The sequence below is a fragment of the Phoenix dactylifera genome, chromosome 2 (assembly GCF_051530095.1).
Source record: "Phoenix dactylifera cultivar Ajwa chromosome 2, Ajwa_hap1_PhDact_Kaust_v1.1, whole genome shotgun sequence".
Taxonomy (NCBI): Eukaryota; Viridiplantae; Streptophyta; class Magnoliopsida; order Arecales; family Arecaceae; genus Phoenix; species Phoenix dactylifera.
The window spans coordinates 2247069-2271485 of record NC_143191.1 but is presented as its reverse complement, the minus strand read 5'-3'; the positions used below and the strand labels follow the sequence as shown (position 1 = coordinate 2271485).

Sequence of the window (24417 nt, the reverse complement as noted above, 5' to 3'; positions counted from 1 at the left end):
TCGATAACCCATGCTATTACCTTATTTTTTTTTTTAATAAAAAAAAAAGAGTCTGGAGAGCCCCCTCATCAATTTTCCACACCCCACAATGCATGATATCAGCAGGTGGATCCACTTCGCATCACCTTTACTTGTTCGTCATTTTAAATTACTTTGTGTTTGTATATATAGATGTGTTTTATGTCAAAAAAATTCATAGTTGAAAACTTAGGTTCATGATATTTGAGAGATTTCATACTATAAAATTTTAACAACTAGATTAATCATTTTTCCAATATGGACAACTTTTTGCGTGTCCGAATACCTTAACTCATCCAAGAATATTAAAAGTGCCAAGTTGTTTGGTAGAAGACATTCATGTAGCTCTCTTGGTGCCAAAATGTCCAAGAATATTATCTTTAAGCATAAATTACCATAGAATAAAGCAGTCCCCTATTATCAAATGAGCTTCCAAGACCTATGACATAGAAAGGTAGGTGACCTTTCTAATTGTCAAATGGATGATGCTGCACCAACCATGGGGCTGTGGAAACTTGTCCTGGCTCGGGCGTAGGAATCGAACATTGGAAAAAGAATGAAGTAAGAATACAAAGTCTATAAATAAGCCTCAGCTCCCGGCTATATATAGCTGCTACTCTCTCTGAAGCTCTCAAGTTTCTCCCTTCATCACTTTGATTGGCTCACAAAGGTAAGGCTCTTGATCTTTGGATTTCTTTTGTTTCTCAATCATCCCTTGGATACGAATTTCCTGCTCTTGTATGTTTGAATTGTGAAAGAGATTTCCTGGTGGTTACTCTTTTCTTCTTCTTTTTTCCCTTCCTTTTCTCAGATGTGCTTTGTATCTATATGGTTCCATTTTCTATGCCTTCTTCCCCACCTTTAGTGCTTATTGTTGTGGAAGAATGAATTGTAGTTTATCAAGAGAGTCAGCATGCTGCTTCTTGGCCACACCCACCTTGATGCTTGATCTAAATTCTAAAATAGAAAATTGATGCTCTTATCTCTACTTGTCAACAACTACATCCCCTCTCAACTTTTCAGATTGGCTAAACAAATTACTCTAGAATTTTTCAATGGAAAAAAAATAGAGGGGAAAGATTATTTTTCTAGATTTTGGTGGCACTAAGATTTCTTAGTTGGGTATAAAGCTTTAGATATCAAGTCTGAGTCTGACACCTTTTTATTGGTAGGAAGAGGGACAATTTCCCACTTTCGTAGTTTGATATTGTATGAAAATAGAAAATATATAAATAAATCCATCTCATCCTATCAACTTAAGTTTTTAGAATAAATGATAATTTTTATATGATATCAAAGCAGAGGTAGCCTTATTATTAAAGATTTCATAGGTTGGGCTCACTTCATCATATCAGCTTAATCTTTTGAGACGAGTAGTGATTTTATATACCATTATAGAAATGGTATATAAAATATTATAGAGATTTACGGTCCACATTAAGAAGTTCATTTTAGCATTGGACTACTCACATAGGTGAGCACATTTTTTTTTTAATGACGCAACGTATATTTTTATCTTGAATTTACCTTGCTAAGGGTTTGGTTTTTTTTATTGTTGCTGTTTGTTGGATAAAAAATTTATGAGAAATGGGTTACTTAGTAACTTAACAGACTTCTCCCCTGTCTGGCCACATATATAAGATTTTAATCCAAGTTTGAACCAAAAAGTTTCACCATCCTGACAAGCTATTGGCTTCGATCTTGATTTCTTATTTCGATATCGAGCTTGTTTAATCAAATGACAACTATAAACTTCAATCTTGATTTTTATTTTAGACGTGTGGCTTGCTTAAGCAAAGTATGTCTCTATGTTCTCTTAGAAAATAGAAAATGAAAAAAATCAAATCAACTCGTCTATATGGAGAAACTAAAAAGCTAAATTAAGCGAGGAAGGTGGGAACCCACTTTTCTGCTTGGTTCCAATGAATCTAATGACTGCATGGAAAGGCAAAGCTAGTGAAATAATTAAGTTTTTCTCCCCTCTTCCGAAGAACAAAATATTACAATGTTCAACTGGCCAAAAAATGTTGTGGTTGAAACCGAAAGATTCAATATTTATTCATGTGCATCAAACTATGTGCTGATATGACCATAAGTAGAGTTGAAAATAGATGGTTACGGACCAAATACTAGTATATTCATATTCATATCTCTATTTTTCAAGGAAAATGAATATATATTAAATATTAAGCATATTTGCATTTGTTATAAATGAATTGAGATATTAGTCAAGCATTAAATATATCAATTTTTTTATATCTGAATATAAATTTAAGTTGGATATATAATTCGGATTTTAAGTAGAATACAATAAGAAAAACTGAAATAAATGATAGCCATAAAGAATGGAAAAGAAGTCAGACTATCCACATTGCATGCGATACACATGTAATTAGGTATGGAATTAAGGCATAGTTACTAAATCTATATAAAAATCGACCCAATCAAGGATTTGCACCACTTGTCATCTAACTAGATTTGTATTAAAATACTAAAAACTAAAATTATTCAAAATAAAATATATAACATAATTTTTAAAATTATCAAATTTTCTACATCAAATACCATCATTCCTTTTTAATTAAGCATATATAAAAATTAATAACACTGCTAATCAAAATTATGAGCGGAGAAATGGCAAGTCGGAAAATTTGGAAAATATAACAAGAATGGCGAGATAGCGCAGCTAAGTATTTGCAAATCGTTAATGGTAATTAGTATTGTGCACCTCCAATACCAAGCCAAATATTAGAAAAATGAATTTGAGGTTAGGGGAAGTGGAAAATGTCACGGTTTCCATCATACTAGTACGACAAGAAAGCAACCTTAACAGATGTCTAGGATAATATAGAGAGAACCAAATGGAGGCATTCCTTTCTTTTCACAGTGCGAGTCCAGCCAATATTTTAGGGAGCCTGAAAGCACTAGACTTTGGCATTCTGAAACAGGGGGACAGTAACGTTAGGTATTGTGTTCTCATATCATAGTAATCTTTTTTGTTTGTAGTAAAAATCGCATTCATATAGTCCTTACATGAGTACATCCTGCCAAGTCAAAAGTAATAAAATGATACAAAGAAGAAGGAATCTCAGTGACACTAGTCCAAAAAAATCTCTTCAGAGTGCCAAGCCATATAGGAGGCGACTCAGTCTGCAGTTCTATTCATCTTTCGATACACACTATCATAATAATCTTTGGTGTCATTTTCTGATATGAGTCCTGCGTGCATTGTATGCTTTATATGAGGTCTATGACCACCAAACGTGTAGTCATTTGGATCCATTCGGCACAAGTCTTTTTCTTATAAAAAATAACTCGCTCGTAGCCATTTGAAACTATTTCTCGGAAGTCCTTTTCTTGGGAAGAACAATTGCACATTCCCTTTTGACAAGGTGCAGATTCCATTGCATGATGAAGAAATAAATTTAAGTTCAGCTACCGAAGACGTGGCTTGAAGCTTTAGATATTTTACGTGTTTGTTGGAGCTTTCAATGTCTTCCACATGTTTTGGAAGATGCATACAAACAAGGAGAAGATGATTGAAGGATAATAAAAGAATATTTTATTGCATAAATGTCTTTAAAAATTATATTTTATTCTCCGTACTAAAATTTTATTACATAAAGATTACTAGAAAATTATTTTGTCCCTGTAATAAAGTTTTATTACATAGTGAGAACAGTAGGAACCAACATGTAATAGCATGCTTAATTACATCTGTTTTGCACATTACATGCTTTATTTATATGTTATTTAATCTGTTTATGTACAAATAAAGTATTGTCGGCCTGATTTTATGTTCTTGATTGACACTATTCGCAAAGAATTGAAGGTTTTTGGTTTGATTGCGACCTCGGGTATGAAAAACTAGAAATTTTCTATAATATGTAATTTTGGATAAATATAATTGATTTAATAAAATTTTGATAGTGCCATAATTGCATACCTGAGGTATTGAAATATTGAGTCATTACCAAAGAAGCATCTTCCTATTCAATGCTTAGATGGATGAGATGGTAGAAGTGTGCACTAGATCAAATGGCACTTTTATGCCCAAAGGTGTGGTGTTTGCTTGAACCCGATGTGCATATCTTGCTAGGTTCAATGGCGGTGATATATCACTAATCAAGTATTGCTATTAGCATGTTATGGCACTCGCCTAAAATAACGAAATAATGATACAACTGATTGCCCGCCAAAGTTAAATATAAAGAAATTAATTTACTTTGGACAAGTTTAATTATTATTTTGTCTCATTATTTGATGATAATACAAGCATGTATTATAGTCTCATTATTTGTTAACGATGGGACCTAGCTTATAAGGGCCTTTTGGTTGCATATTATATGGAATCTTTTGTGGATGGAATATTTTTACGTAATTTGAACTTTTTTAATTATAAATCAGTTATTTGATGATTTACGTTGGACGTACTTGTAGTAAACCAAAAATATATCCAGTTTTTTCTCAAACAAAAGAAAATGCATAGATGTTATTGGAGAGAAAAAGTCTAAATCTGGCAATCTAACAGCTAAGCATACATATTAAAAATATGGTAATGTACATAGTATTATTTTTATATTATTAATTTAATCTATAATCATATTATTATAGATTAGTCTAATCTAATCTATAATAAAATTAAAGTTTTGTTCTTACTAAAATGTGATGCTAATTGCGTATGGTATATTTGATATTCTGAAGATTTGTATGGATGTATGTTTATCCCATGCCGGTTGTGTGGTGCCATAGATTTTGAATATAATTATACAAGAATAATAAATTCAAATAATACCTCGTGATTAACCTTTTTCATAGAGGCCTTTGATTATGACAATATTTTAGAGCTGACCGAGTAGATAGGCATGTGAAAAAGGGATAGATGCACTGATCACTATTATAATAATAATTATTATAATAAAAATTATAATAGTTATTATTATGTGAAAAAGAGGGGGCCGACGACGTCCAGGCTAGACTGGTGGAGAGGAGGAGGAGGTGGGATGGGGATGGGGGGGTGGCTAGATTGGTGGGGGGAAGGAGGATGGCTGGAAGAGGAAGTTGGGGGAGAGAGACCGGCATCAGACGAGAAAAAAAAAAATTATATTATATTATATAACTATCGGAATAAAATCGGGATCGGGCTCGGGCTCGGGCTCGGGCTCAGGCTGGACGATGTAAATCGGTTCTTGAACTATTAATGGGCGAGCTTAAATTTTAGGCCTAATCTGATCCTTCGAGTTTAAAAATCAGACTCGGATCCACCCCAAATGATTTGGGCTTAGATGGGCCTGGCGGGCCGCTCAGCTTTTGATCAAGTCTAGTTATCGAGCCGGAACGCCTCATCAAGTCTACTTACCGTTAAATAGATGTCAGCTTATCCTCTTATTATTGCTATTCGTCTTCGGCGCAAAGCACGTGCGTGGGCAAACTGTCAACCCACGTGCCGTGCCGTGTCCGGTCGGCCGGTCAAGATCCGGTATCGGAGCCTCGAGATCCTCTTCAGCTCCCGTAGCCGTACAGTTACGAGCGCCATCCTTTTTTTTTTAGCTTTACGAGCGCCATCCTTTGGGATAAAAAGTTGCTTGAACGAAGAACAAGAGGTTTGACCATTGCTCTAAGATGAGACCCACCGACGGTCCAACTACCACCGTTCGGATCTCTTTCTGTCCTCACCAAACTCACGGGCCCACAACCGCATCCCGCCACCCCCCACCCCTCTCTCTCTCTCGTTCTGCGGTCGGTTAATTTCCAAAGGTTAGAGTTGTTGATCCTTGCGGCTCTTGTTCTTGTTGTTTTGTTATTCGTCTATTCTATTGTAAGGTTTTGCGCGTTGAATTCGTGTTTGAGATATTGATGTTGGAATCAGTTGTGATTTTTGTTTGTTTTTTTTTTAAGATTTCTTTTGTTTAGCTAAGAAAGGAAAAATCTTGGTGGAGAATGGAACGCAGAGTCTCAAGGGAGCAGCTATAATCTTCTGTGCATTACAGCGAATCTAGTGGATGGGTCCAGTGGTTGAACTATAAAATCGAAGAGGAGTTTAGGTGTTGTTTGATGTTTCCTTTTCGATCTTTATTATCTATTTCCAGTTTTTTGGTGATTAATGAGGAGGCATCATTCAACTAAGGGATAGCTGGGGAATTAGAAAGGAAGAGACAAATAACAAAGATGTCAAGGAATAAAACAAAAGAACAAAAAATAGAAAAATGGAAATACTCCAGTAAGATTGAACCAAGTGTGTTTCAAAATGGTCTGATATAGTAATAGTCTAAATAACTGGTTAAGAAAAGATTATTTATTGATAACTTGAGGTCTGGGAATCTCAATCTGTCGCAACCTGTTGCGCCCCAACTATATAACGAAATGGACCTATTTATAAGGTCCACTTATTAAACCTCATAAATAACCTGAGCCATTTGTTTCCATGATGCTTTTCCTTATTTTTTCCTCTTGTTGCATCACCATCTAGCTCCTCTAGTTGATGATTTTTCCATTATCGCCTATTGAAGTGGCACCTTCTGCAAGTTTAGATGGATTTGATGCTCAGCTATGTTTAGGGCTCATGATCATTCTCCCTCCTCTTGGTTTAGCAGAAATGCTCTGCCACATTTGATATCTGATACCCCATTGGAGCTTTGATTTAATTTGATTGCTGGACATTTCCATTCAACCATCTCTCAGCTCTCGCCAGGATATTATGCATTATATTCATGTCATGAACTAATTTCTCACCCCCCTCTATCTACTATGTGTTTTTGCATCCTTCAAATACCTTTTAGGTATCGTTTTTGCTCACTTCTATCTTTAACATTTTCCGTTTTACACTTTTTTGCCAACGGTTGACAAGGAGGGTGAACCTACCAATTTATACTTCAGTACTGACTTAGACATCTTAAATAGACTCTTTATCCTTTTGTAAGGTCAAGAAGGATGAAATCATCACTTAAGTACAAGCATTGTGTGACATTTAGCATGACCATTGAGTTAGTCTTTTTTCCTTGTTTTCTTTAGATGCAGTGTGTTGCTTCTTCAGTATGAAATGCAATTTCCATGAGCGATGAGTACAATGTAAAAGATTATCACCTTGTTTGACATTATTATCTAGCTGTGGTCCAAGCTCTCTACCTCTGATTTTAGTGATTAGCATATCACTCTGCCTTATGATATCCAAATTTTTGATATCAACCTGGCAAACTCCCAGTTTATGTCCCTTGTGAATTTGAAAAGAACACTGGATGGGTGGAGGAGCCGCAGACTACTAGTTTCTAGCATATATGTTTATATACATATTATAACTATTGTTCTTGCTGTGGCAATATTGTTTGCGGTGGATAAGTTCTACTGTATGTGCACATATTTGGCTATTTCTCCTCACTAGTTCATTATTGCATTTGATTCAACTCTTGCTCGAGTTTTGGAATATTGTGGATATATATTAAGGTGCCATAGGCTGCCACGGTAATTGCTCCATTGTGATATGGATGTCATGGATTCAAAATGAAGAAATAGCATCGTCGTATATAAAGGGTAAGGCTGTGTACATCTGATCCTTTTCAGACTCCGCAGTGGTGGAAACCTCATGCACTAGGATGCCCTTAGGCTGCTAAAACAAAATATGTTATCTAGTACTACAGAAAAGGGATTTATTTGTGTCCTCAGTGAGATATTTTTATTCCCAGTATCTTTTTTGGCACATTACCTTAGATCATTAGTATCATGTTTTAGACTTATGCAAGACAAAAACTTCGATGAGGGGTAGATATTTTTTTCTTGCATGTTTGGTAAGTAAGATTTGACTGTTGAATGTTAATTGACATTCTGAACATTTGTTGATCTAAGTTTTTATGTTTTCTCTTGTTGTTTCAGATAATTTGGTCAGGATGACTGAGACTGGATTTGACAATACAACATTAAATGCTCCTATGGTATGACAGTTTAAGTGCAGTTCATATCTTGCTTAAACTTACTACTGAGAACTACATGTTTATTTGTTTTGTTCATTTTGCATGGTCTTTTGGAACATATTGCAAAATCTAGTTTGCCGGTATGGGCCAATAGAAGGAACATCCTAATACATTTTGTTGTAATTTTGTCAACAGAAGGAACTAAGTGTAGCTTCAATGCATAGATTTCCTTCCTTGTATAAAAGATGGACCATAATATTGTATTGTTATTAACAAATATAGATGCAAATAAGTTGTACTATTTGTTTATTTTGTACATAAGTGCTATAGTTGGTTCTCTTCTTTAGTGATAAGAGTGCTCGGCAAATAAGCGGAAGCATGCTCATTTCACTTGTCAAGAAGAAGGTAAAAAACTTAGATGATGTCAGCATGTGTATTTAAGATCAAAGGAGGCCCACTTTAGGGTCTGGATTCATATTTAGGGCCAGAAAGAGAAGGAAATTATGTGAAACTACGGGGAAGGATTTGAAAAAGGTTTTTGTTTGCATATTAGGTGTCCTTAATAGAATGGATGGTGAAGAATTCATAAAGCCAAGCCTACATATATGCACCCAAAAAATGATATATTAAAAAACTGAGAAATATAAAAGGATTCTTGACAAAAAATAATTATATTTCAAAAAATAAAAATAAATATCATGTCATTCACAGTACCAAGTAGGCAATATTTCTTCTCTTTATATAATACAAAAGGCTTGGAGCAAGGTACGCCAACCATCCTAAACCGCTTGGTTCGGGGCATATCGACCCGAACTGGTTGGTTATCGGATTGGTTTGTGGGTTTGGCATGGCAAGATATTCAAATAGGGCCGAACCAATCTGAAACTAGTAGAACCACCTAGTTCTGCTCGGTTCGAAATGGTTCAATCCGGTTTGGAGCCCTTGCACTCTTTCTGTCCCTTTTCATTCTTCTTTCTTTCTTTCCTTCCTTTTTCTTCTCCCTTCCTTTCATGCTTTCCTTTTTCTTTTTCTTTCCTTTCCTCCTTCCTTTCCTTTTCTTCTTCTTTCCTTTCTTTTTTCTTTCCTTTTTCTTCTCCTTTTCTTTCCTCCTTTCCTTTTTCTTCTTCTTTCCTTTCTTTCTTCATTTTTCCTTTTCTTCTTCTTTCGTTCCTTCTCTTCTTTCCTTTTTTCTTCTTTCCTTCCTTCTTTTTCCTTTTTATTTTTCCTTTTCTTTCCTTTTTTCTTCTTTCCTTCCTTCTTTTTCCTTTTACTTCTTTCCTTCATTTTTCTTTCCTTTTTTCTTCTTTCCTTCCTTCCTTTCTTTATTTTTCTTCTTCTTTCCTTTCTTTTTTCTTTCTTATTATTTTTTCTTTCTTTCCTTTTCTCCTTCTTTCCATCCTTTTTTCTTTCCTCTTCTTTTTTTCTTTATTTTTCTTCTTCTTTTCCTCCTCCTTTTTTTCCTTTCTTCTTCTTTCTGTCCTTCCTTTCTTTCCTTTTCTTCTTCTTTCTGTCCTTCCTTTCTTTCCTTTTCTCCTTCTTTCCATCCTTTTTTCTTTCCTCTTCTTTTTTTCTTTATTTTTCTTCTTCTTTTCCTCCTCCTTTTTTTCCTTTTTTCTTCTTTCCTTCCTTTCTGTCTTTCCTTTTCTTCTTCTTTCTGTCCTTCCTTTTTTTCCTTTTCTTCTTATTTCCTTTCTTTTTTTCTTTCGTTTTCGTTCTTCTTTCCTTCCTTTCTTTTTTTTCCTTTTCTTCTTCTTCCTTTCTTTTTTCCTTTTCTTTTCTTTCTTCTTTCCTTCCTATTTTCTTTCCTTTTCTTCTTCTTTCCTTCCTTTTTTCTTTCCTTTCCTTTCTTCTTTCTTTTTCTTTCTTCTTTCCTTTCTTTTTCTTACCTTCTCTTCTTCTCTACTTCCTTTCTTTCTTTTCATTGTTCTTTCCTTCTTTTTTCCTTTCCTTGTCTTCTTTTTTTCTTTCCTTTCTTTTCTTTCTTTCCTTTCTTTCTTCTTTCCTTTCCTTTTCTTCTTATTCCCTTCCTTTTTCTTCTTCTTCTCCTTTCCTTTTTCATCCATCATGAGAACCATACATCTCAAATTTTTGTGCAATATTAATTGATTAATTACTCTCATTTTCCATACCCAAACATGATGCATAACATCGAGATGGGCACCTAAATAGCCCCACCTAGGGAAACACCTAGGTGGCCAAAGTGGCTATCTATTAAAACATTGAATGCTTGTGACAAGTTTTATTGGTCATAAATATGTTATAAGTATGCCAATATATTATATCAAATGTTTACTCAAGAAGCTCTTATAGATAAAAATTTGTGTTTACAAATTTTTTTTATGGCTTAACTACCAACAAAAAAATGTAAACTTCACATAATTTTAGGAGATATTGGTGCACAACATTTGCAAATTTCATTATGAAACAAGAGATTTGAGATTTATCAACAATTTGAATCACTTTGGATCAGGGGTTAAAGTATCGATACTCATACTCATACTAGCAAGGGTCACAAACTCACAATCTTAGTATCTGACCCAATACCTGCACTATATTGGTATAGTGTCAATACGCTCAAGTATGGGGTTGGTCGGGCATAGTGACCTCTCGTACTAAGTATAGATTTGGTACCAGTATGGTATGGTATGCTTGGTATAGTATAATATGCCCAATACGGGGTGGTGTGCGCCGATACTGCGAACCTTGCATACCGTTACTTTTTCAGTGGTACCATACTAACAGTTGTCATGCATATCAGTATCAGCACGAGAAAACTAAGATACATGCCATGCACATTATGGTACCCAAGGGTATATTGGTATAGTACGGTATGGTATAGTCAATATGCATTGGTGTATATTTGTAATTAAATCCTTGGTCTGGAAGGATCTACTTTAGAAAGAGATAAGATTGGTTAGAGACAAACATTGGGGAGGTAGATAAGAGATTATTTTCTAATACTTATGGGAGTATGCCATTAGAATATTTTTATTTACTTAAATCGATGTTAGTTTTGATAGAAAAATGTAGATACCCAAGGGCTCAACTCACTCTTTTCTTATATGGTATAATTAAGTCCATTTTTCCCATAAATTTGGGATTTTCATTAATATGTTATTTGTTATTCAACTACTTGAATGCATGGACCTTTTTTATTTATTTAAATCTTATTTAAACATGATGTATGACTATTGGAAAGTTGCAAATGGATAGTAATTTGCGAAAAGATGCCAATAGCCTAATATATACAGATGGAATGGAGCATGAGCCCTTAGACACATATGAACACAATAGATGACTGAATCAATCGATCTACATGAAAAATATATCACTACTTAATCCAATATACAGTGATTTTTCCAAACCTCCCATTTCTGATCATGCCTTTGCAATTATCATCAAGTGAAGACCAATAGTTAGGTCACCGGATAGTAAAATTCACGATAGTACAAATACTAATGGAAGAAGCCAACATGATGCTTTGTGGAGTAGAAATAGTTAAAGGATAACATAGTATAAAGATAAAAGTGACTGATGGCATCGCAACAACTTTCGGCAAGTTTCATTTATTTGTGATTGCTCGTCACTTGATTCTCTATGATCTTAATTGCGATCACATGTGCTGCCTTCCAATTGCTCTACCATCCTTCCTTTGTGAATACCCTTTCTTTTGTTGTTCTTATCATGCATGCGTACAATGCCATAGCTCTCCCCCCACTCGGTGTCACCTCGCCATTTAACTTTTACTAGATGGCTTTTGGCATTGCAATATATTAGACTCCGTATATTGCTTAATCTTCTTTTTATCTCCTTTAGATTTCATGTCTCATTATTAATGACCATCTTTCTCAGCATCCACGATGTTACATAATTACATGATGTATGCTTTCATGTCTCATTATTAATGACCATTCTGACCTTCATTGTTGGTGTTGTTCTGTCCACTTTTGACTGTCTTTCTCAGCATCTGTGATTGGGACTTGCCTTTGAGTCATAACTGCATTTTGTTTCTACTTCATGGATTGCACTTATGATTCATCATCTCATGTATCATCCCTCTTATATCTTGGAACTAAACTGATATGCTCAAAAATTTTAGTTTCTTCTTTGACTAGCACTCTAGTCCTTTCAGCCTCATATTTGTCTCCTGGACTACATTTCTTTTTTGCTTAGAAGTAGAAAGGAGAGCTTTCTGCGGTTATGTTAGGGGTAATAATAACATGATCAAGGTTCGTCGTCTCAGTACCGGACCCCGTACCGGTGCCACACTAGCACAGTGTCAGAACAATACGATGCAAAATTTTTTGGTTACCGAGCATCGGTATTCCACCCGTATCGAATACCGATACTGAACTGGTATGGTACGGTACCGTATGCCCTGTGCTATCCAGTTCAGGCCGGTACGGCGTACCTTGAACATGATAGTGCCTCTAGGTGCAAGCTTGCTTTTTGGACATCTTTAGCTAGGTTTCCAATTAGGAAGTAAAATTAAATGATAAAATAGCACTAAAAGTGAGGGGATGAAGACCACTAAAACCAAATAAGCACAACAACACATAATAAGCTTCAAGCTACATTTAAGGCTTGAATGTCTAGGTGAGTCTCCTTGAAAACAAGCTTGCCAATTGTAGACTTGGAATGTAAATTTTGGTCTTAATGAAGCAATTTGTCCTTATTTCCTCAAATTGAAAGTGAAGGCAGTGTGGTGGAATGATAGTTGTCATGTTCTGTAAGTTTGGCTAGAAGTCTGAAACTGAATTGAAATGGAGGTTCATTTATAATTTTAGCTGAAATTAACTTATGATGTCAAATTTAAAGAGGTTCGTTTATAATTTTAGCTGAAATTAACTTATAATGTCAAATTTAAAAGATATACATATGTATACTATGAATATATATTGGCAATCTTGTTAGAATTTGAATTTTACAAGTTTTGAGAGAACTAGAAACATATAGTGTCCAAAAGAAACATAGAGAAGTAATTTTTTGAAAAGTTGACTCTCCTAAACCATAAATCACTTATATATTTAGATCACCATGTGCTAGATTGTCATTAAATAATAAATGATATACTGCACACCAAGGTTTGCTGTGCCGGTACAGGGCACCGTACCGGTTGTTTAGCGGCATAAGTTGGTACGAGCCCGCGCCATGCCATGCTGGGCCTGTACCGACACAGGCGACCGTGGGAGAGAGGAAAAGAGAGAGCGAGCGAAGGAGAGAGGGAGAGGTAGAGGGAGGGGGGCCGGTGCTGGTGCAGGTAGCGGAGGCCGCAGCCGAACTCCTATTTCGTTCCAAACAAGGGTCCGACCACTAAAAATTTTTAAAAATTTTAAGTAAAATCGGGCGATTGTTTAGTGAAGTCGGCAAACGATATGTCTACCTTACTTAAAATCGCAAAATTTTTTAGCGGCCGAAGCCCTATTTTGAACAAATCAGGGATCCGGCCGCAGCCTCCGTCATTTACACCTCCATTGGCCTCCGCCACCCTCCGCCGGCCTCCCTCCCTCTTCCTCTCCCTCCCTTCCTCCCCCACTCGCTCTCTGTTTTCTTCTCTTTCCCTCTCCTTCTTCTCCTCTGACGACGACGTCTCAGTTTCTTTGTCGGAACCATCCCGGTCCCCCACTGGTATAGCTCAGGACGCCCCAAACCGGGCGGTTCGGGACGGTTTCTCCGACCTTGCTGCACACTAATAGGATGCGAAACATGATATCTAATTCATTCTGTTGACTATTTTTATTTTTCGTCTTAAACACCAAGACCGGCCACTTTATGTGCGAGCAGCCTAGCAATTTCATACAATGAGGGTACTTGGTACGCTCATTAAAGATTACAAAACACTCTTGTCATCATTACACAGCACTCTTGCCATCTGAATTCTGAAAACTAAAGGAAGCGTTCATACTTCGTATTCATCTGAAGCCACTCTTGATTGGATGATGAGATAATTGAGTTACACTTTTTGGATTTATCTTATCAACATTCAATTGTATGAGAAAAACATCTGATAATCTGCACTATAGGATAATATGTGCCCCGAGCTTCATATACCACCGATCCCCTAAAAGGTTGCCATCTTCCATTGGCATACTTCTTAAAATATTTATATAAATTATATAAAATGCTTTTATTGAAGGAATACAGAATTCCCTTAAATGCTTGTTTTTTGATTGTTTATTTTGTGTTCTGAATTAGCTAGTAGTTGAGGCTTCGAATGCATCTTTTTGGCATGAAAATTGAGAAATACTACTGATCCTCCAAATGACTTAAATTCTAAGGTGAGAATAAACCTTAATGACACCTTAAAAAGAATATGCATGATAAATAGAGAAGTTGTTGTAACACTGATCACAAAGAGATAGAAAATGCTCCAATAATTTTAATTTCTTCAAGTTACATTTTTTCAGTAAAATGTTAGTGATCTTCAGAATTTTATCTTACATTGCTTTAATTAGCTATTGCTCTTCTTGATTAAGGTGGATCCCGGACAACCTGCCCCTTTGACTTGGCAAAAGAAAATAAATGATGATGGGAAGGCAAAATCAGAATTTTCTCTAAACATCCTAGACAAGCTCATTTTGGTAAGTATTTAACATTAGATGATGTTTTTAATTAGAGCAATACATAGTACTACATTTTAATGAGATTGGTTATTAGATGAGCAAATTGTAATTGCCTATTATTATCGATTTGGTTTTTTCCTTTCAGTAATTTAAATGAAATGCTTGTAGGTTTTGAGCTTCTTTTGATTTAGTTAAATTGTCTCAAATTGCAACCACCATACCTAGAGTATTGTATCATTTGATTATTGTCCAAATTACACTCTTAAGTCTTAATCTATTTTCTTTTAGATCTTAATGCACTTCCCTCTTATACATGTCTATACTCATGATTATTGAAAAAAGAACTTGTATTGTAGACACCTTCATCGAGCCTGGTTTTTCTTCATGAGTAAATTGTAATCACCCCACTGGGCAAGGCGGGGTCGAGGGATTTAAGTATACCCGCTGGGTGGGTTAGGTTAGGGGTGACCTAACCCACCCCACAAGGCAGGTATGGGTCAGGGATGGGTATGTAGTTCCCCATCATAGGGAGGGTGTGGGTAATGGCATGCCTGCCTCATACCCACCCTATTGCCATCTCTGTTGCTAGGGTAGAAATTTTAGCTCCACTCATTTTATCCATGTGTCCTTCATCTCCCACACCCAAAGCCTTAGCCATAAACCTTATCCATCCAAAACCAAAGCTTAGCGACATGAACAATTCTTTTCCCATCTCCGATATTCTGAAACCTTGGATATTCACTATTAACCATCCAAAAACAAGCCTTTGCTTCTGTTATAGTGTCCATGACATGAAGGCCCATCCTAAAGCCAGTACTCTCAAAAATAAGTACTTCCCACAGTCTCCAAATTTAAGATCTTAGCCAACAACCCTAACCGCTTAACTTTTTCAAATGCATTACCTGACCAGTTTCGTTCTCTAATAGCCAAACCAATGGTCTTGGGTGCTAGATGACATCACTAGCATCTATGGTTGTTGCATTCCATTTCTCTTTAATCTTTACTCTCTCTTCATCTCATTTTTTGTTTACTTTCCTATTATACTTTTCAACTGTCTCTTTAAGCTATCTTAAAGACTGTTTTTGTTGAGTTTTTCTGGGTACCTAACACCTTTGTGCTGCACAATGGACTCCTAATTCATCCTCTAGTATGCATGCTGGGACCTTTTCCTTCTATTTCCCTTAATTGTTTCTAATTCTCTCTTTGATTAGGTGTCTTGGCATCCTTAATTGTCTAGTGGCAGTTCTATCGCATCCTATATCCTCTTATAACCTCCCTCTCTAGAGTCTGAAGAGCTTTCATCACTTTTGTCTTCAGAGTAAACTCCAAGAACTGCACACTTTGTAGTGTGGATAGCTCAGGTTCATGCCCAGTCTAAACAGCTGAATTAGTTATGAGCTTACATGTTAGGTGCAAACCCAACCCGTACACTTAATGACTTGGGCCAAGTCTGTTTTCAGTCCATTGTTGAGCTTGGTTCATGCATGTTTTCTGCTGAAATCATTATCCGAAAAATATTTTTTAATCAGGTCTTATATGTCTTGATTGGTCCTAAAGAAGTTGCCTCTACATATGTTGGGCATGGGTCATGTCATAAGTATAGTTCAAATTCGGGTCCCAACCCATTTTTATCTCTATGCACAACATAATTCAAGATTGAGGTTACATGGCAGTAAACATATTGCAAACAATAATGCAATTAGCAAGTAGAATCTACAGCATATCTTTAGCAAAACCAATATGTATTTTAACATCTGTAACTTGTTATTAAGTTAGATGCTGTGTGTTCATTTATGATTGTCTCTCTAGCTATATGCAATCTTTTAGTCATGCAGCAATTGCAATTAATTATCAAAAGACATCACTTCTACAGTCACTTTTGAAGAAGGCATTCTATTAGTTGGTCCAATTAATTGGAGGGGTGCTTCCTCTTGTCATCTATTACCCATAACTTGATGTAGTGAAGGAATCTAAGTTTCTATCTATGCACATATATTTTGAATGATTTATTTGAAAATGCTCATAAATGGAATTCTCCTATCATGTCTGATCTGAAAGATGCATTTTCTTGTTGCCTAGTTCAGATGGGGTCCTCTGATTGACTGTGAAATCAGAACTTTGGTTTTCTTACCTTTGATTTTAGTTTATCTAAAAGTAATTTAATCCCTTACTATTAATATGGATGGATCATGAATAGATAGGTAGATGCATACATACATATATACATATATTGTGCATTTTTCAGAATCAAGTGTTTGTTATTGCATCGGCATGCATGGAATGGTAGGTATTTTGCATGCACTTTCTTTTTCCCCCATCACTGTCCAGAGTAGCTGACTCTTTTACCTTATTTTATGGAAGGCTCCCTTTATTTTTCAATTAGGCCGCCATTACATAGAAGAAACTGCAAAAGGACAGGTAAGCTATTCTCAAACTGCTAGTGAAGTCTGTTACATTGATAAATGTTTGATTCATGCTTTCTGCATAATTAGGCAATATTCCTATTTCATGATCTTTGCAACAACTTTTTGTCATTATTATCCTTTTCAGGTTGCACTATACGACCCCTTTAAAAAGTGGATGTCTGTGTCTTCTCTAGGCATTCCCTTAGGTGGCATCGGGTAGGCCTTTACATTTAACTGCTGCAAGTAATATTCTACGCATTTATTGACCTGCATCCATGTTTGATCTGATGCTTAGTGTAAAGTTCACAATAACAGATTATTGTGCAATCTGTTACCATGCCGTCCGTGCAAGTGGTAAAAGTTGCTTAGCTCCTAGTTACGCAATGCAAATCCACATGCAATCTTCCTTATGCTTAAGTTCACAATAACATGCTTAATTTCTATAACTAGGAGCTCTCCATGCAAGCTATGGAACTCATTTGTACATTAACCTGGCGAGTTATGTGTGTCCATAAAACTCTATGCATGCATGAGTGCATGTGTGTCTGTCTGTATTTGACAATGCAATTCATTATGCAAAAAAACAAGTGAAGTTAAATGCATATTAGACTATATATAACAAATTCATGTACAAGTGAATTGTAGCTAGAATGACTAGTGCAAAGGCCCATCAGGCTCTACAAAGGAAAAAAGGACGGAGGGGTAGTGATTCACCAAAATGCAATCCATAATATACAGAACAACTCCAAGGAGCGTTATTCCTGTATGCGTGTCATTTTAGGGCAATAAGCAACATTGTAAGGTCAGGGTATAGCAATGATTGCTAAACCGAGCCGAACCAGCCGGTTCCACCTGAACTGAGCCGACCCGGTCGACCAGATTGGTTCTTCAATGGAAAATGGTTCCGGCCGAACTGACTTGAACCGGCCAAATCGGCCAAAAATTGACGAAACCGGACAGTTCCGTCTGGTTTGAACCGATACCGAACCATACCGGTCGCCGACCAGTACGTGTCTCGATACTGGTTCGACGAACTTTGGGGTATGGTAAGGTGGAGGACGATTGCTAACCGTAGTTGAGCCTTAACAACTACATAGAGAAGAGTAGAATGAATGCTGGTGAAGAAACATTGCTAATTAATATTACGTATCAAGGATATAAAGGGGAAGGTTTGAGATGTTCTGCATTGCCATATCCACAAAAGATAATGAAAATATCCATGTTTGTGTGTGGTGGGACATTATTTTATGAAAGTTTAAATTGATTTATGTAGGAAATCAGGCTGTTCTTGTATTTCCAAATCAGCAAGTGTTATCTTTTGTTATTTACGACATTCACTACCTTTTGCATAGGCATGTTATTGTTTTGTGTTGGGTGGGACATTAATTTATAAAAGTTTAGAACTGATTTGTGCAGGAAATCAGGTTGTTCTTGTATTTCCAAATCGGCCAGTGTTATCTTTGTTATCTACAACGTTCACTACCTTTTGCATAAGCTTGTTATCATAAAATGCATGGAACCATTTCTAGGATCAGTAGTAAATGTCTGATCTAGAAAAATGGAGGTTGACCTGCCTAACAACCTACCTTACACATCTCATTTCTTTTTTTATAGTTTGTGCCATGTTACTGCTTTGCTGACTATATCGCATTTATGCTTGTATGATGCTTGCATTATGTATGCATGCATTTATAGTTTGTCTTGCTTTATCCAAGCTCTTTCTTTGAGTATCATATACTTGTGCCATTCATGACACATTATAGATAATAATTCTTTTAAGGGTATTCATCTCATAACTGTACCAGTAGATATGCGATAAACCTTGGTAGTGAGTTCTTTTTCAATTTAATAATTACTGTTTTGCTGTGATTATCTCAGAAATAATTTCTCAGTGACAAATTTTTGAATCCAATGCTTGGAATTACTGCAATTTCTATTTTTCCCCTTATGGTTCTAAAACTACAACTTTCAGTGCAGGTAGTATAGGAAGAAGTTTTAAAGGTTATTTTCAACACTGGCAATTGTTCCCCAACATATGTGAAGAAAAACCTGTTTTAGCAAATCAGTTCTCTGTAAGTTATTTATTGATGATAATATCATAAAGATTAATAAGTAATGCATTTTTGACAGGAATGCTTTCTATTTTATCTGCTTCTTACTTTTGTGACATTTTGAAACTATACCTATATAATTTAGTGAAAAAGAAAGATGTGAAAGAGACAAAGTCTCATTCAGAAGTAATAAAGAGAATCTAGTGTAAATGCTATGGTGTTTTGTTAGATGTACACATTTTTTGACTATTCCAAGTTTCCAACCATAGTATGCTAAACCAGGCCGAACCATCCGGTTCACCTTATACCGAACTGAACCGGTGCAGAATCAGCATGCTTGGGCCGTTATTTTCGAAAAAAGCCACGAATCGCTCCGAACCGAATGGTTTGGAGTGGAACCGGTGTGAACCACTCGGTTCGCAGCGGGTTGAACCAGTTGCACCCCCGCCCTCCCTTCTTTCAAAAATAGAGAGGCCTAAGAAGGCCTCCTGAGCCTTCTCATGAAGGCCATCTCAAAGTTTTCTTCATTTTCCTTTTCAAACCCCCTCCCTATTTTGCTAAAAAATCGGTGATTTCAACGATTAAAGAAGGGTCCAACCCAAAACGTGGTACAGTGGCTCTCTCCCATCTCATTTCTTTCCCTTTTTTTCCATGTCGAAAAATGTCGAGAAAATTGAAAAATAAAGGAAGATCACGCCAAATTTTTTGATTTTGGTATGATTTCATGATATATTGTAGATCCATGGATGATCTACATAATGAGACTAAATTTTTTAATTTTTATTAAATTTATAATTTTTAAATTAAAAATAAAATAAAATTTAAAAATAACTATAAAATTAGAAGCTCATTTAGAGGATGCAAGATACTCTAGATCTAAATTTGGTGTCCATTTATTTAAGTTTGGATGTGATCATGCATATAGTGGCCTAGGCCCAAATTTGAATAAAATTGAAAAATAAGTAGTCTTTGATACAGGTCCATGGACTGAAAAAAATATATGTAACATCCATTTTAAGATTATACATGGATTTGAGCTCAACTTAATTTGATAAAATTTTTATATTTTAAAAAAATAAAAAAATAAAAATATATATTTCATAAAAAAATATAAAAAATATTACTATATATTAGATAATTCAGAAGTATTTTCTGAAGTAGAAAACACATTTTTATGAATTTATGATATTATGATTATTTTTTACTTAAAAATTTATTAAAAGTATAAAAATAATAAAAATATAAAAAAATTATTACTATGCATTAGATAATTGAGAAGTATTATATGAAGTAAAAAAAATTTATTTTTTCATCATAACAAAATTTTACTATTTTTAAAAATTACTATTCATCGCATGGAATGCCGTACCGGTCCGTACCGGCCGGTACGGGCCGGTACGCACCGGTCCGTACCGGCCGGTACGGGCCGGTACGCACCGGTCCGGCCGTGGACCGGTACCGGAACGGATAAAAAACCGGTATTTCCCGGTTTTTTATCCGAACCGGCCGGTACGGGTGCGTACCGGCCGGTTCGGGCCCGTACCGGCCGGTTCGGGCCCGTACCGGCCGGTTCGGAGCCCGTACCGGCCGGTTCGGAGCCCGTACCGGCCGGTACGGGCCCGTACCGGTTCGCACCGGTACGATTTTTTTTTTTTTTTTTAGAACCACAGCGCCGCGCGCTGTGGTTTTTGAAACCACCGTGTACCGGCCGGTACGGGACCGGTACCAGCCGGTACGTACCGGACCGGACCGGTACCGTACCGGTCCGGCCGGCCACCGGTACGCCGACCGGTACCGGTACGGCGGACCTTGATTCATCGTGTAATTAATTGTATCATTGTATATTTTGTATCTTACTAATTGATTTTAGAATATTTTTTATTGCTTCTCGTAACATGCGAAGCTAGGATCATTGCTTTTTTTCTTTATATTTTGCTTTTGACCTAATGCTAATGCAAAAGGCTGGGAGTAGCAAATCTAATGATATAGATTTTTCAGATTTTTGCCTTCTTAAGGTAGCATTATTTTAGAGCAATGCCACAGTAATGCAGAAAAATTACTCCAAAATATCAGAAAACATTATTTACGGTGTACCGGGGTGATAGACACATCAAAAGGCATCAATAAACATCAAATTAAATCTAAAATTTTCAAAAAACCCAAACAATTGATTATTTTTCATTAAAGCTTAAAAATTAAAAAACAATAAAATAGCATGTTGGTTTGGAACTGGCACGCCATTGCATACCGTATATCGATACAGTACCGGTTCGGTACCATACTGAACTGATAGCCAACTGGTACCGATCACGGTACCGGTTCGACTAACCTTGATTTCAACATTTCTTAACGTGAATCAGTTTTGTTCATGTTTTTAAGAAAATTCTGTTATTAGATCAGTTGCGGTCAGTTTGTTCTCAATTATTTGTGCATACCATTGAAGCCTATCCCCAGATAAATGGAGTTTTCTCAACTTCTTGTCGAGATAGAATATGGCAGATTTTGCATGTGGCTGTCAACTTATTATTAAACCAATTCATCCCAAATTCTTAGCCAAGCAAATATAGGAAAAAAAGAAAACTGTGCTGAAAACAGAAGACCAATTAGCACGTAGAAAAGTCTATCCTTTTCATCATAAATAAGTTCTTGTAACCAATAGGCCTGTTAACGAGCCGAACCGAGCCCGAGCCTGGGAGGCTCCGGCTCGGCTCGTTTCACAGAATCTCGGGCTCGGGCTCGGGCTTGGTACCGAGCTCTGTATTAGGCACAGCAAAGGCTCGGGCTTGCTTGGCACAGCAAAGGCTCGAGCTTGAGCTCATAAAGCTCGTTTCAATTACGAGCTCAAGCCCGAGCCCGAGCTCGGGGATAGGGATGGGGATGGGGATGGGGCGGGCAGGGGAGAGAAGAAAGAAGGAAAGAAAGAAAGAAAGAAAGGGAAGAAGGAGAAGAGAAGAAAGGAGGAAAGAAAGAAAGGAAGAAAAAAAGAAAAGAGAAGAAAGGACTCACCGGTTCGTCGTCACGTGCGGCGGCCGCCGGCTTTGGCCGCGAGCGCCGCCGACACGGGCGTCGGCCGCAGGAACGGCCGAGGACGCTGCGGGCTCGGCCGCGGGCACCGCCGGCCGTGGCCCGACCCTCTTGTGTGAGGGTCTCCTCCCTTGATTCGCCGGTGGAGGAGGGCTTCTCCTCCCCTCCTCTGTCGTGTTAGAACGGGAAGGAGGAGTCGGGAAAGAGAGGGAAAGAAAAGGGGAGAAAGGGAGAAGAAAGGGAGTCGGGAAGGTTCTTGAGAAAGGAGAAGAAAAGAAAAAGAAAGAGAAGGAGGGAATGAGTTAACGGGTTGGATTCGGGTTAACGGGTTGAGTCCGAACCCGAACCAATCTAATCCGATTTAAAGAAATAAAATGAATTTGGGTTAGCTTGGGTTGGGTCTGATCTAAATCCAACTGGGTTCAATCAGATTGGAATTTAAATTGATTAAGCCAAATAAAGTTTGATTGGGTTGAGTCCAAGTTTAATTGGGTCTGAACCCAATTAAATTGTTAATTGAACTGAGCCCTCATTTGGGCTAGTGAGTTGCTCGGGCTCGAGCTCGGGATCGGGCTCGGATTTAAACGAGCCTCATTTTGGGCTTGGGCTCGGGCTCGTTTGACTAACGAGCCGAGCTCGAGCCAAGCTTTTACCAAGCCGAGCCCGAGCAGCTCGGCCCATTAACAGGCCTAGTAACCAAGTAGCAACTCTCTGAAATACCCGAAGATTATCTAAATTGAAGAGGTTAACGCACAAGGTTTAATATTGGGAATTTCATTTACTTCTGAAGCACAGTTATAGCCCAAAGTGTCAAAATGAAAGACTGGCACTTGCATCCTTGCATTCATGATTTTCACATTTTATGCAAATCTATCATTTTTTCTATGATTTTGAATTTGTAATATTTCCATCAATAACACTCATAGTAGAGTTGGTATTGCTTATCTAAATTCGCCACAAATGTTTGCTTCTTGGATTTCAGATGTCAAATTCCTTTTTTCCTGGTGCACTTTTCATAATTTTGAATAGAACCTTGTTGTTCATGTCCTATTTAGCTAGTTTCAGAAATTAAAAAACATTCAGGATTTTGTTGCTCCCTATTTTGCTTGTTTCATTCAATCAGCTGACTGAATTGCTGGATGCAGCATCAGTAAGAAGTTTGATATATGCTATTGACCATTTGATAATTTTAAGTGAATATCATCAAATCAAGTTGTGCTACAATATTTCAATGAAAAGAAGAAAAATCAGAGTGTGGAAGCTTACTGAATACTGTTACCTTGAAAAGCGAAAGAAGGAAAGAACAATGTAACTTAGTAAAGTTTTATAGAGAAGTCCTATTTTTTGAGAGATGGGGTGCAAATCAATCGACCTCTTTCAGTGTGTATAGGTTGAGTCCAAGTCTTAACTATCACTAATAATTGTTTTTATAATTAGATATATTATTATATTATGACTTTTCTTGCATTAAGGTTTATAGTTTAGTAATTTCTTCTGATTGTGTCTGATTATTGATGCTTGTGCTCTCTACCCTTAGTAGGAAATCATATGCATCATGATCTATTTGTTATACATTAGCGATTTTATTATTAAATCATGGTAAATCCACTTTTGCATTTAAAGAGATATCTTTAATTCGATCTTTAATGAAGGACCTTATGCATGACATGCTTGTTAAATATGTAGTGACTATATCGATATCCATGTTTACTTGATATTTGCACTGAATTTACATTAATGGAGCTTTGTTGTCTCCTCCACATGAACATCTTTTTCCTAACACTGCATGTCATTTATGAACAAGCTCATTAGTCAATATGCACATGGTTTATGTTGTAACTCTTTCACATGCATCGGTATCTATAAGGATTTAGGACCTATACTGATGCTCTTTTTTTCTTTTCTGTACCTCCATGCTGGTGCCTAAACTTTGATTAAAATGGTCCCACAAGACTTTTCTTTGTACTGTTATTTCTATGTCTTTATTTGTAACAACATGACACATGTTACCATAAGTGATGGACAATGTTTCTCACTGTTGCTGTCTTTGTTCCCTCATCTCCAGCTTTGGCTTTACCTATGTTGCTTATACTCCAACACTTTTCAATATTCAAGTGTTACTTCAATAAAAATTTGTTGTCACTTTTCTTACAATTACTTAATTTCATTAGAAATGGTAATATATGATGCATTTTCATCCTCTCCAGTCTCCACCTTAAACTCTAGTTGCGGACAGTTGTTCATAAGTTCGGATGGATGGAATTTTATAAGCTTGATAATAACCATGATAGAGGATAAAGTGAGTATAAATGCATGTTCAGATGGTTAAGCCATGCATTCTTAGATCAAAGAAAGACCTTAATTAGATTGAAGCTTTAAACATGCCAGATATACATAAGAATATTTGAATGGAGGAAGTGAGAAGGGATTTGAAGATAGTTTCCACCAACAG

The 24417-nt window shown here is 36.5% G+C and overlaps 1 protein-coding gene across 5 annotated transcripts in view; it reads left to right on the top strand.

The window, feature by feature from the left end:
• The first annotated feature begins 385 nt into the window (after positions 1-385).
• Positions 386-24417, top strand: part of LOC103719491 (uncharacterized) — a 35658-nt gene continuing 11626 nt past the window's right edge. The window contains exons 1-7 of one of the 5 annotated variants that reach the window (XM_026809397.4): positions 5784-5836; positions 5917-6062; positions 7885-7943; positions 14399-14503; positions 16847-16903; positions 17036-17106; positions 18863-18962. In XM_026809397.4, coding sequence (XP_026665198.1) covers positions 7899-7943; positions 14399-14503; positions 16847-16903; positions 17036-17106; positions 18863-18962 — 378 coding nt within the window. In that variant the 5' untranslated portion in view covers positions 5784-5836; positions 5917-6062; positions 7885-7898. The other 4 variants (XM_008808756.5, XM_089928640.1, XM_008808757.6 and 1 more) reach the window with 4 other exon arrangements.